The sequence below is a fragment of the Pyxicephalus adspersus genome, chromosome 7 (genome assembly GCF_032062135.1).
Source record: "Pyxicephalus adspersus chromosome 7, UCB_Pads_2.0, whole genome shotgun sequence".
Taxonomy (NCBI): Eukaryota; Metazoa; Chordata; class Amphibia; order Anura; family Pyxicephalidae; genus Pyxicephalus; species Pyxicephalus adspersus.
Window position 1 is genome coordinate 58,036,432 of NC_092864.1, and position 17,198 is coordinate 58,053,629.

Consider the following 17,198-nt stretch of genomic DNA (forward strand, 5'->3'; position numbering starts at 1 on the left):
CATATTCTATAGAGATCCCAAACACAGTGCCAAAACTACACTAGATTGGTTTTAAAACCAGGGATCGGAATGTCTAAGAGCGACCCCTTCAAAGACCAAACCTCAATACATATAGGCGACCGTGACAAAATTCTGCCAACCAACAATTTACAAGCTTCTTAATAATGACATGACATAAATAAAATTTATTTTATTGTTGAAAAAACAAAAATACACTGGAGGCCGACATTGTCTATTAGTTAAAGGAATCAGATGAGAATGGCCATAAGGTGACATAAAGTGCACAACTTTTAGATAACTGATTTTTGCAGTGGAAATATGTAAATGGATTTTTTGAATCAACAGAAGAATGAGCTGCTACAGAAGAATACTATAATGTTCAACTCCTGCTAGCTAATAACAGAAAAGAAAGCTACAGTTGACATAGATTGGTCATTACCAAGACTGGACGTTAGTGTACACAGGTTATATATATGGATCAATCCGATCGATTGGAGTTGTTGCTGGTGGTGTATTAGAACAGGCATGCCTCAAAAAATTCTGTCTGTAGAGTGGTCATTGAGGTTAAGGTAAACCTTAAGCATTAACAAGACCTACATTATTTGACATTTAAGCTATACAAAGTGGTAAGTTTTAACAGAGATATTAAAGCTACACATTATTCCTTTTCTGACAGTGTAAAATACATTTTACTATACAGATAAACATAAAAATAGTCTGTCAACCAGAGGTGGTTAAAGGGTGAGAAACTGGTAACAAAATTCATTTAATGAGACATATAGTGAATACTAAAATACAGGAAACAGGTTGTGTTAAAGAAAGGTATAAAAGAAGAGTGAAGGATTGGAGAATCTTAAAGGTATGAATGTTATAAGGCTCCATGGTTAAGGATGGAGGGAATTTGTAAGGGAAAGTAGAAAACTAGAGGAGAAAAAAAGACATAATAATACGGGGGAATATTGGAGGAGGAGGGAGGGAAGGGGAAAGGGCAAAAAGAGAGAGGACAGGGCAGGAAATAGGCATTGTGTTTTGCTAAATATTTGGTCCCAAATAGTAGGAGTGATGAGTGATCAAAGAGATAGAAGATCTGAATATATAATGCTTGGCTGGGTATACATAGGCCGTAAGTGTCTCTATAAAGGTAAGTCCTTTTTATCATGATGCAAATTACACTATTCTTGAATTCTGTAAAGTTTAGGAAGGGAGATTTTCAAGCTTCTTCTGGTTGCAAAGAAGGTGAAAGAGAAAAGTTTATTCATATTGCAAGAGGCATCTGGGATTAAAAGGTGCATGGAGTTTGCAGGTTCTCCTCATGTTTGCATGGGTTTCCTTGGGTACTCCGGTTTCCTCCCACTTTCCAAAAACATGCAGTTAGGTTAGTTGGCTTCCCCCCTTAATAGATCTTAGACTGTGGTAATGACATATGACTATGGTAGGAACATTAGATTGTGAGCCTCTTCGAGGAACAGCTAGTGACACGTCTATGGACTTTGTAAAGTGCTGTGTAACGTATTGGTAATATATAAATGTAATAATGGACAATAAAAGGTTAATAAGTCATTTATTAGGGTCCTCGTGTAGACTAGAATTGATGCAGAACAGCATTTTTAATAATATTAGCTGGTAACCTTTTATATAACCTTATATACCAGCATATAACTGGTTTTAAAAACAGTTTGTGAAACTCTAATAGAAGAATATATAAGATGTAGAACCAGGTGTGTGAGGGTCTGAACAGCATCTGTTTTCAAAGTCTGTCGAGATAAGCAAAGTGCTTTGTTTCAAGAGAATGGAAATATAATGGTGTAGTTGGAAATAGCGGAATGTCTCAGAAGGTGGTAGTTCATGTAAGGTTTAAAATAATTGAAGGTTTTGATACCAGACAAAAGGTGAAAAAAGGATAAACATCAGTGATCTACCCAGGCCTTACTTTTCATTGCTCATTCCTTTCCAATATACCCTACATAAGCTTATATTGTTCTGAAATGTTGGATTCTGCTTTAACATGCAAATAAAATTATAATCTCTTTCCGTCTCAATTATGAGCTAGACTGAACACATACAGTACTAAAAAATAGGACATCTACATTCTTTAATTTTAAAACTAAAATCTATGATTTTTATGGTTGTGTAATTAGAAAATTACCATAGCTGGCATTGATGCTGCTTATTATGGAGCTGTATGTGCGTGTTGTGCATGAGTTAGGAGGGCGTGAATTTTCTAGATGGGTTTATGAAATGTAGAACATCCTGCGCTCTATATATCCTGCTTTTTGCACAGCTCAAGCTATTGATTGGCTGTCAGTGAGGTTATTGGTGCAGTGAGCCTTCCCGGTTACATATTCATTTACTTGTGAAGGCTCATTTCTAACCAAGTTGTAAACTTTCCAGATCATCTCTTTAAAGAGACAGTGAAAAAGAGTGCAGTTAGATGAAACTCATTTTGCATCCTGAAGATACAACACATTTGCATATCATTATGATGTGACTTGATGTGATCTAAGAGAAGTCTGCAGAGATGGACACAAGAATCCATTATAAATTCATTTAGCAAAAGGAATCCTTCAAAAAAACGCTTACTCAATCATCAGGATTTACCAAAGTGATTGACAGCTCCGGCTCTGTCTAGAATAATTCTGTTAGTATAACATGGATTTATTTTTAGCCAACAAGTAGTTTGTTTTACTAATAACAGAACAGAAAATATCAAATACAGTAGTTTAAAGTTTGGCTAGTATCACTAGCCTCCCTAGTGGTTTTTGTACTAGTCCCTGGACTTGTAGCACCCAGATGCTGGGATTTGCAGGTGTAAGAAAGCTAAATAGCCAGAAATTGTCACTGGTTTCCTAATGGCTTCATAAAATATTACTCATTGCTTTTAGAAGGTTTGTAAACATATTATTGATTCCCTGTTAGGGATTGGGTTTGATTTTAGCACCACCATGGGTTCACAATGATAAACACTGCAGGTTAGCTGCCAGAAACTTGGAAAAACCTATAATGTAGTGCAAACCCTTTGCTTATGGTCATCTAAGAGTCCTAAGAACTAATATATATAGGAATCGAGTTTCCAGCCATCAGTGTGTAGAGTAAGAGCTGACAGTTTTGCGCAGTGATAGATTTTGTTTCTTTTAGTTATAATTTTATATTTTGTTTTTTATTTGTCATTAGATGTCTCCCAAGGCGGTACCAGGCTTTCTATGACATTTGTTTGACAATGCCTATTAGCCCTACAAAGGGCCCAGGGTTATATAACAAGATTTGCTCCACATAAATCTTTGCAGGATTTGCAGTAAAGTTGGTGAACTATGAACAAGTTTTTGAAACTGTTTGAAAAATGAACCCAGGCAGAATTAGAAATCCATAACCATGTCCAGGAGGTTCCTGCAGTGCTGGCTGCTTCTGCAAAAAATGACACCAGGTTCACTTCACAATAATTGGAAATGCCAGGGCTTGCTTGTCTCTTTATTTTTGCAACAAGAAACCATATAGTGGGGTCTGATTCTGTGCTCAATGTTGAGACTGCACACCCAGACATGAAAGTGTGAGGGTGCAAGCAGCAGAATGTAGTTCTGTAAAAGTTCTTTCATTTTGTACCTACAATTGTGCGTTCACTTTATTAATGATATCAATCTCTGATTAATCTGATTAGGAAATGGCAGTGGGTTTGGCTCCAAAAAACAAAACAGTGCAGTTGGGACACAAGTTAGGGTCTGGGTGTAGAAGGGATTCAAAATGGCATTTATTAGAACTGACAGTCAATCTCGGAGAATCAGTAAGCTTCCTAAATTGGCAGGGAAAACTATTTAGTATTTTTAACTTTTTACATGTTTTAAATAAATGAATTCACCAATCTCAAACTTGCATGGACTGCTAGATTTGTAAAACAAAACAAAAAAAAAGAAAGATCACCTTAAAAAATATTCAAAAACAACTATAGCAGGCTTTGCTGAAGCTTTAATTTCCACCTGTGGCTGCAACATGTGGAGATACCAGCCAGATAATGGTTTTTTAACCAATCTACTCAAAGCCATGGTGGATGATATTGTAGAGTTTATCATTATATCTAAAAAGGCTTAACGTTCTGTTTTAAAATAAATGCAAAACTTATCAGCTTAAAGAAGAAATAATAACTCTTAATAAAGAAAATATGTGTTGCAGTATGTATTTTAGAACTAACTTAACAGTAATGCTTTTCTTTTCATTCTAAAAAGTCCCACAAATTATTTGTTGAGCTTGCTAAATAATATCCACCTAATACTGATTCCATGATGGCGTGGCAACAAAGCTGCACTGCTCCTGAACTGAGTTGCCAGCTGTGCCTGCTTGCAATAGAGCAAGATAAATAGAATGGAGTCAGGGTCAGCCTAATTGTGTTGACCGCTATCCAGATGGACAACCGTGCTTATAGGAATTTGTGGTGTTGGATCCCTGCAGACAAGAAAAGCACTGATGTATGCATAATCTAGGTTCCATCCAACACTAAACTTTTACATTAGAATGGAATTCATTTTTAACAACTACTAAAGGAGTCTCTAAGTTGTACTTTGTTAGACATACCAGCCATTTAAGTGTAGGAACATATATATAATACAGTCATCTGCTCAACTGAAGGTGTGCATAACAATAATTCTACATAAATGTGTTATACAAGTATTTTAGCTAATTCCTTAGACTTTTTTCTAAATATGATGACATTTTTACTAGTATAGTTTTTGTCTGCCTTTCACCATGCATTTACTCGATTGGTATTAGTTTGCAGTGTGAATTATATTCACAAATCCTTCATAAATAGATTAATACCCACCTCTAAAATTAATTAGAAAAAACAGCTGGTGGATTTGCAATTAAATGAATGGCATAAGGGCAAAATGATAACACCATTCCATTAACTATTGTAGGAGTTTGCATGTTGTACTGGCTGTGTGCATTGTGCTTTGTATAAATGGCATCTTCTGTTTGGTTTATATTGTTAGAAGCATTGTTACAATTATGAATTTTTGTTTCCAGGATAAAACTTTACAGGTAACATTTTATAGACTACAGGTATATGACAAATACATATTTTCCTCACTTTACTCCCACACGGTTACTTTTTTTTTAAAACCCCTGCATCAAGGTTTTCTTCTGACTCAAGTCACATCAATTGCATCCTCTTTGGGATTGGGATAGGAGAGCAGTGATCCACTACTGCAGTCCAGGCTCGCTCATTATTGGGACATCATCTTGAAACCGCTGGAATCTCTTGTATCTGTGAGGATCTGACCAACATAACCTTTTATGTTGAAGCTGATAGTGGAACAAAGAGGAATATTTTAGACTCTTTATAATAGAAAGCAGCCATTCTCATCCAGGGGTCCTAGGGTTCCTCCAGAATTTAGCAGGGGGTTCCTAGAGCTGTGGCTGATTGACACAAGTTGGTTCCTGCATAGTTCTGAGGACAACACTACCACTGGCAAAGCCAGCTACATGAAACATAGGACCTGTTTAGCTGTCTGTAGTAATGGCATTCTGATCAATAATATATTGGGGCATTCTATCCACTGCCCACCAATGCAACTCTCTTTTCCCATTCATTATAGCAGGGCTTCCCTGGCACCTGAAGTTTTGTTATATTATAAGGTAGCTCAGGGGTAAAAAGTATTGAGTATATCTTGAGTGAAAGTTCTAAATCTGCTGTTAAGATAACATCCAAGATGGTAACTCTCAGCAGCAGTGTTAAGGTTTTTGGATTCTATCACAAATGGAGGCATTTACACTTATATAAAATATGCAAAATGCACATATAATCTTATTGCACTTTTTTTAAAATGAATAGTCTGATGATAAAGTCTCTGTTTGGAATACACATGAGAGATCAGCTTAATGTAAGTAATAACGTTTATGTGTGACCAAGTTTTACAACTTTCTTTCAGTGGGCTTAATTTATTGAAGCTCTCCAAGACTGAAGAAGAAAAAACATCATGGGAGAACCTAGGTAATCTGGCAAACCTGGAAAAAATCAGGTCCAGGATTGAAAACATTTGCCAGTTTATAGCAACTGATTTGTATAAAATCGATTCCTTGTTTCTCCTATGATAGTCTATCTTCCCCAGTCTTGCAGATCTTTAATCAGTCGGACCCAATGCACAATTTACAATGATATGGGATCAGCCAGGGTCTGTTTTTCTGATACCAAAAAAACTTTCTACAGTTTCTGATTGGTTGAAACATCTACATTGCTTATTCACTAGATGTAGACTATGGGATCTCACAATGTAGCTCAGCAGTAGACGTTGTATTCATATCAAGAAATAGGTACTAGATGTAATTGGCTCAGTAGCAAGGTATTAAACAATATATTAAAAAACAAGGTATTAAACAACAACAAAAAAAAACAATATAGGCCGTGTTCAGCATGTCTGCAGTGACAACAGACTGGAGAGCTGAGAAAGCAGAGGTCATTTAGGGTGTATGTGTTACAATCCAACAACTAGTCCCTTTACTACATTATAATAAACAGCTTTCAAATAGCCGGACATGCCCCTCACTTTCATTTCTATAACCGTTTATTTTAGGGTATAATAAGGGACAAACCACTTGGGTTGCAGTAACTATAGTTCTGTCCCTTGGAAATCATCTACCGATCCATAAAATATATTGAAAGCACATAATTTAGCCATCAGTAACTCTCATGGTGAATTTACTATGACTCATGCAGGAAGTTGTCTTACTTTACCTGTTTTTTTTAGCAGCTGCTGGAAAATAATATTATTGTTGTTTTTTTGTAACATCATTAACATACATTGTTCCAGTAACTGGCCAGTTCTTGCCTCCTGCCCATTGCCACAAATCTTTCTATGTCAGTTTCCAGGACCTGCTGATTAACCAAATGACTTTGAATAAGTAAATTATTTACTCTGATGTTAAAGGATATCTTTCCTGGAAGATACATGGAGGCTGCAGTTTGTGACTTTCCTATCTACAAATGATAGTTGACAGGCTCGCATGCTTTCCTTATTGCTTCAGCAACCCAGAACAAGTAGTGGATATATAGTATATTCATAGATAGGTGTGTGTTGCAAGTCAGTGATTCACAGATTATTACATTGTAAGTGTACCTTTAAGGGCCATTTTCAGACCCATTCTGCCTTGAGCTCAACCACAGTCCCAACTTCTGTCATTGTGAACAACTTTTGCACACAACTGTGGCAGATGACAGCATTGGTTCCCAAAAGCACCTTTTGGCCATGGGGTTGCTGTTCGAAGATTTGTGGCTGCAGTCACATGCAAGGGTGGTTACCTGGGTTGTGTTACCTGAGTTGTGTTACCTGAGTTGTGTTTGCCTCTATTTAGCCTGCCAGCTGCCAACAACATGGTTTTCCACCGTGAGTGTGAAAGGGCCCTTAGAGTTATCTTTTAAATGTCCTACCATCCCCACTGGTAACTTCAGCAACAATCATATATCATAGTGTAAGGCATGTTTGGAAGGATACCAATTAGCCTACCAATATGTATGTTACTGGGATGTAATAGAATGGATTACATGGGGAGGACACACAAATTCTATCAAGATCAAGCATATCCTGGCTAGGATTCAAATCAGGGACATTAGTGTTGCAAGTTTTGGCCTAACCTGTGCTTGTTTATTCATATTTCTCCATGTTAATGGAAATACTGCTAGCTGCTTCTTCTGTTCTGAACATAATCCTCCGAGTGCTTACCTACCCCCTCCAATGTTGCTGGTCTTATGCGTTGCCTCTATTCTGACCATTAAAAACCTAACGCGGCATTCCATTAATGTCTGGTTACTGGTGGACGCTTGTCTTCCTATATTTTGAACCCCCCCCCCCCTATATTTTGGCTCTATGGGACATTACTGTGTAAGCACTGGCAGCCTGACACCAAATTTTTATTGTACTGCAGGAGGCCACCATAGAAGAGTAGAAGAAAGAGGTCCAGAGTAAGGCAGTTAAGGAATGGAAGGAATTATGTAATAATTTAGCACATTACAGGATTACAGACAAGTGATTTGTAGGCCCAATACCCATGGTTACTGATGCAATGCTACTATGTATACTAAAAACATAATAAATACCAGTAGTGGTAGTGTAATCCATGTCATTTTTATTACTAAACTCACCTTCTGGTAAATCAGAAGTAAAAAAATGCCTTTTAACACATTCATTATTATCTTTCAGACATTTGGAGCTTCTGATTGGGAGTTTTTCAGAATACAAGACCGTTTCTTCCTGGCTGTAGCCAACAGCCACAATTACACTGTAGGAATAAAGACTCAAAAACCAGAGGAATACGCCATCAATTCTGTCATATACGAGCTGAATATCACTGCACAGCAGTTTGTAAAGTTCCAGGATGTTCTCACCTACAGGTAATGCTCAATTATGTACCTGCTATTGTACCCAGCGGCATCAAAACTTTGCTAGTATGGAGACATCTCTGCATTACTTTCCTATGATACCTGAAAATATATTTTAGCTAATGTTCTCATAATCACTGTATTGTATCAGATCAGAGCATCTCCTGAAGAGAAGATTATTAAAAAATCTCTTTTGCATTATCCTGATCAGGTAAGCAGGCTGATTGTGTCACAGTACAGCTAAAGGTCCATGTGATGTAATGATGGAGTCTGGGCCCCTCAACCATAAGTTACATACACAAAGAAGTAACAAGGAAAAGTTACATTTATTATAAGGGATTCCAGGTATAAACAGATAAAGCTGTTCCATGCGCCTGCTGTTTAGTCTAATTTATCTGACAAGACAAACTACACTACAAAATTCTATCATGGGTCAAATGTCATTTTTAGTAGCTCAGTCATCTAATAATGTTGTTGAGAATAATCGTATGCAATGTAAACCTTTGTGAAGTTTGGAATTACTTGGAACTGTCCCTCAGATTTAACATACTTGTTATTTTTCTTAATGAAAGAAGTTGAATCCCCATTACCAATACCAATACCTAGTGATCCTGCCCGTCCTAATAATTGTTGTGTACTTCCTGACCACATTAAAAGTGGAAGTAGAACCATACAAACACTTTGCATCCTTGTTTTATACAAAGTGCACTTACAATCGGCTTTTTTTGCTTCTTTTTGGAGCTAAGTAATTCTCACTGATGCACAGAATGGCAGTGATGTAAGTTAACCAGTATAGTCTAAATGAGGGGCACCTGGTGATGCCACTTTTGATGGAGAGGCTGTGAAGAATGTACTTAGTTATCCAGCCTGAGTGATTCAGCGTGGAAAACAGATAACATTTTGCGGAGAAGAAGAGATACTATAAAAAATAGCACTAAATTGGTGAGTATTACAGCCTGAGGGACATTTTTAACAAATAAAACTTTAGTTCAGAATCTTAATGTGGCCCCAAAAAGGAGATGAGCAGATTTTGTTTAAGTGATGAAAAGATGTCCTTGGTACCTAATGTGATTAGTCCTGACATCACCTCACTATGCTCTCTTTATTAACCATTGGTTAGTAGTTGCCACATGGGATATAGCTTCTGATATTGTCACATAGTAGGATGCACATATGCCATCACATATAACAGGGCTTGCAACCTGGCCAGTAAAAATAGGGTTTATTGACACTATTTTAATCGGAAAAAAAACTTGTTTATGGTCACTAATTTTTTCCAAGAAATGTTTGTAACTCTATATACATCTATGAGTGTGCTCGAATCTGAATTAGCCTTTCTCAACCATATTAGCATGGGGAAACCCTTGATATAACCTTCAGGTCCCCAGGGAAACCTTACTAAAATTAGGGATGAGCGAGAATGCCTCTGATATTCTCGCGAAAATTTCCTCGAACTTCCGACGGGTCCACGAAATTTTGGCAAACCAATTTCGCGGACCCATCACAAGTTCCAGGAACTTATTGTCTGCGATCCCCGGGCACTAGAAGTTAATTAACCTCTAGTGCCTCGGGATCGCATTCGTTCGTGCAGCCCTGGGAATCCTGTGTGCGATCCCCGGCAATAGAGGTTAAATGGAGACAAGTCTCGCCATTCAAAACCTCTAGTGCTCTCTGATTGGTTGAGGAAAGCTTTGGAGCACTGGAGGTTTTGAATGGAGAGACTTGTCCCCATTTAACCTCTATTGCCGGGGATTGCATACTGAGCTGATCAATGAATGCAGCCACTGGAGGAACCCTGGTTGAAGAACAATGATCCAGATGGCTGGTGATCCATACAATATGTATCTTTTTATTTGTAAAGTTTTTTGTTGTTATTAGGATTTTCCTTGATAATTAGGAATATTCTTACTTTATCACAATAGGTTAAAATTTTATCTAACTCTGCTATTTTGCACCCTGACAATGTTCATTGCATTCTTTCCATTATCCAGGCTATTTCTAAGCTGGGCATTATATAACAATATTTATTGGAGATTATGAAGTATATAGGCATTGATCATCCTTAATCCAAGGATTGCAGACGCTTCTTCATTGCTATAAATTGTAATGTGAATGAGCTGTCTTGGATGGGTAACCGATTATCTATGAGGATTTCTAAGGTGAAAAACATTCTTTTAAGCAGCATGAACCGGCTAATTTGTTTTCCTCAGGCATGTAACATCTTTATGGGAAGGATTTTTATCTGACCATGACAGTAAAACTTGATCCTTGCTCCGTGATAGACGTCTTCCAGAGCGTGGTTGCAATCAGCCTCTCCACTACCTCCCAGAACTCAACTAAAACAGCATAATTTATCCTTGTACACAATGAACTGTGCAATTGTACACTGATTAATTAACTCATCAAAGACTGAGAGGTGCTGAACAATGCACCATCTGCTGCTGTCAGACACTTTGAATACCTGATTTTATACCTCATAATAAAATAAAATATGTTGGTTAGTAACATAAGACATACACTTATAGGGGTAATTTTAAACAATTTGTGGATTATGCAATATTCACAAAAGAGGTATAAATAACAGGAATGTATCTTTTTCTGTGCAAAATAACATTCTTATGTACCTGGCTTTTCTATGGCAAATGTAAGATTCATTTGGTTAAATCAAATGTCTATGGCAGGTATTAAAGCGGACAAAAAACAAAAATTGTGATCAGGCAGGTGTTTTATTGAAGAAGGGGCAACAAACTTTTTATAAATGTATCCCTTTAGTGTCTGCTGAACTGCAAATCTAAAATGCATTTTGTCTTGTGGGTATAGGAAAAGTGAATAAAATTGTCTATATGCCATATCTGTATTATGAGTACTCTTAATCAAGCTGGTAAATGTAGTTCTTTTTTACAGTGCTGTTGACTGGGAGTTCTTTACAGTTGGAGAAGACTATTTTCTGATTGTGGCAAATTCTTATGATGGCAATTCATTTTCTGTGAACAGTGTTATTTACAGGTAAATCTCCTACCTAATTACACAGTTTTTTTATGCAGTTTTCTATACCATATGATATAGAAATGCGAATAAATCCAATTAAAGGATCACAAATCCTGATACGCATGTTGGTTTATAAAGCAGAAGTTTTACAATTCACAAATAAATATGTAAGGCTTTTACTAACACGGAAACAAAATCACAGCTTAGTCTGAGGCAGAGTTCAAAGCCAACCATGTCGATTTATTGTACTATATATTTAGCTTTAAGTTGCCTCCAAAATACTTGATAGTTTCCTAAATGTAATAAAAAGCTATACAGTGTGATGCCAGTCTGTCCAAACAGTCACATACCAATAGGCCACACAATTCCGAAGCCTTTGGAAGGCAATTTTCCTATCTGGGGTTGCTTCAGCTGATCGGCTCTAACTTCAGGAACGCTAAGTACCCAAAAATGAGGTCAGATGACTACCTGAATATACTTAATGACCAGGTTTTTTCATCAACGTTTTTTCCCTGATGGCACAGGCATATACAAGATGGCAATGGCTGGATTCATCAGGCTTAAACTTTGAATTGGCTACCATCTAGTCCAGATTTACCTTAAGTGAGCATCTATGGGATGTGCTGCAGAATACTTTACACATGGCTCCAACTTTGGGATGTGCTGCAGAATACTTTACACATGGGTCCAACTTTCCCATCATTAATATCTTGGCAAAAAATGAATTCAACTCTTGATGGAAATAAATTGACATTGAAATTTGACATAGCACAAAGCTAATTGATGCAATACTATAGTAAATGTAATCGAAGCTAAATGTGGCCCAAATGAAATATTAGAGTGTTTGACTTAATTTTGAATTTTGAGTTAAATTGATGTTGTATTTGCTGTAACAGTATTTATGTGACTTATTTATTTTATTATGTGATTTATTTTTTTAGACCTTATTGACATACACTGATGAATATAATAATGTATTTGTTTGATACATTGCTATATATAACAAGATTAAACCCTCAATTTTTGAACAAAATGTTACTAATATTACTATACTGGTGGTAAAAATTAAATATGTACATGTATAAATCCAATAATTTTAGAGCATCTAATGTTGGTGTGGTAAGATGAAAAATAAATTGGGCTGTCTGTTATTTTATGACCTACTCTCCATGATAATACATCATTTAGGTTGGATACGGTGATACATTTTCTCTGCTCACAATTTCACAAATACTTTAAGAATATATTCATAAACCCCCATAAGAGAGCTAGAAACTTTAACATATCCTCTGCAAAGCAAGTAATTACTTCATGACTATGGAGTCTGACATGAAAGTATTAATTGAACAAAACCACAAGAATTATTGCAATTTACCAAAAAAACTTTTTCATCTTACAGGTGGCAGGGCTATGAAGGTTTTGTAGCTGTCCATTACTTACCTACGTATGGTTGTCGGGACTGGGAAGCATTCAAGACGAGCAATGGCTCCTACATCATGTATTCCAGTGCCAAAGAACCTACATCAAGAGTTCTAAAACTGAAAACTCTCTAACTACCCAAAATGCATGATTCATTAGAAAGACAATGTGTTCAAAAGTGCAAAGGTCATTTTGTTGTAGCCTTGATCAAAGAATAAATTGAGGTCTCTATAAACTGCAGAGACCTTACACTGTGCCATGTAGTAGCATGAGCAGTCTGGGATGAAACTTTGGATAAGGATAGTGTGCCTGTTGTAAGATCAGCACATATATTAGCTTCTGTATGGGTGGTAACAGTGCAATGTCAAAGAACTTACATCAGTGCTTCTTTTTAGCATGAGGGAACCCTTGAAATAACTTTCAGGTCCTCAGGGAACCCGTACTATAATTATAATATCGGCAGCTCACGGTATATTAGTTTGGTGGTCAGTGAGAAGAATGTCTCTTATATTGCTGGTCAATGGAAGAAAATAACCCTTACAGATAGCCAAGCATATCATTTGTGTCACCTAAACTGGCCTGAGGGGTACAAACTGCTCATGGTTTAAGGAACCTCCAATAACCTTTGGAGGAACCCTGTGATTCCACAGAACCTTTTTTAAGAAACCTTGCTTTAGATAGTAAGTTATTACCTTTAATCACTGTTCAATGCCAATTCACGTCAATACCCTTGGGTGTTTGGTAGTTAAAATATAACATTATCTGTATTTTTTGATGGGACAAAGCAAGGTTTATTGTTGGATGTGAGGGCATACGCAGAAATAGAAAAAGTGATTTTATTTATACCCTTGTCATATATACTGAGCTTATCTATTGTCTTCCATTAATAAATTAAACTTTACACAGCAATATAGGCAATCAAATAAAACTGCAAGCACGTCTAATTTTCTGGCAGTTAGTGGTTTCTTCACATAACAATTATCATTAATGGCTTCTCTACCTGAATATCAGACTATTTTAAATAGGCATAACATAAGGTAGTATGAAACCTTCCCCTCCACATCCATACAAATCTTTTAGCCCTCCACTTTGATGAGCAGCTCATAAAGCTGCAGAATATGAAGTTGCAGATATTGGCGGGCATCCCTAGGCTTTCCAAATCACTTTTCTGACCATATAACATGATGCAGATTTATGAAGGCAATAAATAAGGACCGTGTTTTGTTTATCTGGTGCCCATGGTTCTAATAAATATTCCATGTGAAATAATAAAAAAGAAGAAAACTATATTTGTTTAGGTCGTTTCTCCAGCATGTTATAGCTCAGCAGATCTATATCACAAAAAAATCACACAGTGCTCTATCATTCTATGGAGACATGAACAGCTGTCAATCTCTATCGGTCATTTGTCAGATCACTGTGGTGATTGATACACGACATTGAGGGAGTGCTGTACACATGTCAGATTTCTGCCAGAGATGAAAGGTTGATTTGATGTGTGTACAGAGCCTTAATCATTTAAATATGTGTGCCTGACTATTGTGTGGTGCAACATTTTGAAATGTGTACATTTTATTTTACAAATTCTATAATTACAGTAAAAATAAGCTATTAAAGTTTAATGTGTACAGTCTTGAAGTGCTCCTGTGCCCTGACTATAGACATATGTACGTATTCCTAACAAGCATAAAAATAGTTTAAACTATTAAACTATTTACAACAATACATGGCTGGTTATTTACATTACAGGACTGGCAGTCTTCATTTGCAATAGAAAGAAAATTATGATTTCAGTAAACTTTGAAAATATGTTTCTCCCCTATGTTTATAGATACGGAGGTGAATGATACGGAGGTGAATGAGGCTAGTACTGCTTGCTCATGGCACAGGTTCACTTTATGACATAGTTAAAGTAACTTAGACATAACTGACATGATGATGACATAATTAAAATAACAATTTTTGATGCATATACTGTTTTTCTGTATATTAGGATTATACCTCCCTATATTGTGTTTTCTGTTCTGTTACTGTAGGCCAAGTTTTAGCTTCCAACCATGTCTCATCTGGAAAATTATTTAAATGGTGTAATACCCAGTGGTGCTAAATAAGTATGCATATTTATACAAGGGTAAACATTATGTTCAAGCTGCATGTTAATCTATTTATTTAGAAGTATATTGTTTTCTTTTATCATGGTCGCTCACAAACCTGCTAAATTCATTTAATTTATTGTGCTTTAGGTAAACTGGAAGGACAAATAATAAAATGCAAGGGTTCCATTATTTCCAAGGATAACATTATTTAGGTGTGTATACAGCCCTTAGTATACCTGTTCTTCATACAGAGAACTACATAGCTTGCCAAGCTTCTCATTACAATTAGTAAAAAAAGCAATCCATTTTATGACTATAATTTATCACTGGCATTAAAAGATTAAACGTGTGATACATTTTATCCCTGCACTGTGGCTTTTGTCACTATAGGACACAGCAGAAGGATGCACAATGCTGGACATCTGACTTATCTGTAAGTGTGCCAGATGTTAAAAATAAACAAATGTGTTTCCATGTTTTAAAATAGTGACAGAGTACATCTGAAGCTTAGTTGTACCCAAAACATTTTTATGTAAAAAATAATTCCCTCTTTCAGTCTATTTGACAAGTGTCGGGTAGAACAGGAATACCCCTCCTGCCCCCAATAGAGATATAGCAGCAATAAAAACAAACATTTTTATTGTTGTGATGAAGCTTCGGAATCCTTATATAGTTTTATTGTTTTTACCTTATGAGCAAGCATGATTTAACCCATTTTCTTGTTATCTCAGGCTGTCATGGACCAGCATGGGTCTGTGTGTGCCTCATTACGCAGCACCATAATGTAACATTGGCAACATTTACTGTAATATTCGGGACCCTCTATGTTATGAAACTGGACCAAGGACACTTTCATAAAAGAATACTTATACATATTTAAAAAAAAACAGAGATGCATTGCTAAACTCCAGCATTAAAAAAGGGTTTTGACTGTAGTTAGGTCTAAAATGAATCTAATCTAAAATGACAGCCAACCTCCTAGGTGTCAATGTTGGGAATCCCCCGTTCATTCTATCATCAGAAATGTGTGCTTTTCTCATAAGACTAAATTGATTATAGAAGATTATCACCAATGTACAAGTAGATAGCCACATATGAATGAACCATGTCTTTTGTCATATATGAGCTTGCTGGAGCCCATTATATTGTCAGTTATGTGTGTTATATATAGAAATCTAAGTATGCTATTTATAATATATAAATCAGTAGACATTTGATAAGAGTAATGTCTTTAATATAATCATCAATATATTTATTTACTGATTTTTACAAAATATAGTCGGAATTCCTAGATTTTATAGATATTTAACAATAAAATTTTATATGAATCACTAAACTTGCATTTGTTTTCTTTTTTAAATAAATAAATATATTTTTGGTCTGTTGAATATCCCATTCATTCATGATGTTTCATTAGATAGTTGGCAACAAAATGTGTATTTAGTTTTTTTTTCACAGACCTTTTTATAGCACTGGGATATGCTTGGGTGATGTACTTACCGTAGCACAGGTACTTTGGGAGGGAAATATGGTGGGTAATTTAAAGGTAGGAGATTTTGGAACACAAGGCAGAGCAGTGTCATTCATAACATAAATTGCCCAAACAAAAGGCTTTTATATGTTTCATAAACTGTAATTTTCATTAGTTAGCAGGCTGTGCAAGTCTGTGTAGATGACTGCTACAAATGGGTACACATGTCCAGTGTTCACCAACAGTAGAAGCTGAAACGTTTGGGGTTTCAAAAAAGCCAGGCCGGGAAATGATGCCTTGCCACATGCACAATGACACTGGGTGGACTGCACACACTATTCCCTGAGTACATTCATAGTATTGATTTTGCAGTGACATCAATGTTTAATATATAAATTTGAATGTTGTGATGCCAGATGATTTTGCTTGATTACCAATTTTTGTATTCCTGGATGACATACAGTATATCTGAGAATGGTTTAGCACCCCAAGTTGTACAGTCATTGAATGGGGTCACAAAATTAATGGGAAACATGCACATGTGCAAAGGATGGCTGAACAATAAAAAATGTGGATGGATGCTGAGTTGTGACATGTGTATATACTATAATTTAGGTGGCATGAATATAATATTTTCTTATTTATTCTAGTAAGTAGAAGAATTGAACATTATTGTATCACAGCATTCTTCTCTCTTTCTGCGTACAACCAATACTGATACGCTTACAATGTTGTTATAGCTGATATGATACAACCATTTCATTACTATTTGCATTGCTGTGAACAGTGGCACAGATCTCATAGTTATATTGTGATACATCATCAACATGATTATTATGTTGGAAAATCGTATGGCAATAAATGT

The 17,198-nt window shown here is 36.1% G+C and overlaps 1 protein-coding gene across 1 annotated transcript in view; it reads left to right on the plus strand.

Moving 5' to 3' along the window:
- Positions 1 to 16,162, plus strand: part of TSPEAR (thrombospondin type laminin G domain and EAR repeats) — a 69,302-nt gene extending 53,140 nt beyond the window's left edge. The window contains exons 10-12 of the mRNA XM_072418619.1: positions 8,181 to 8,371; positions 11,264 to 11,365; positions 12,747 to 16,162. Coding sequence (XP_072274720.1) covers positions 8,181 to 8,371; positions 11,264 to 11,365; positions 12,747 to 12,900 — 447 coding nt within the window. The 3' untranslated portion in view covers positions 12,901 to 16,162. The remainder of the gene's footprint in view (positions 1 to 8,180; positions 8,372 to 11,263; positions 11,366 to 12,746) is intronic.
- Positions 16,163 to 17,198: the final 1,036 nt, after the last annotated feature.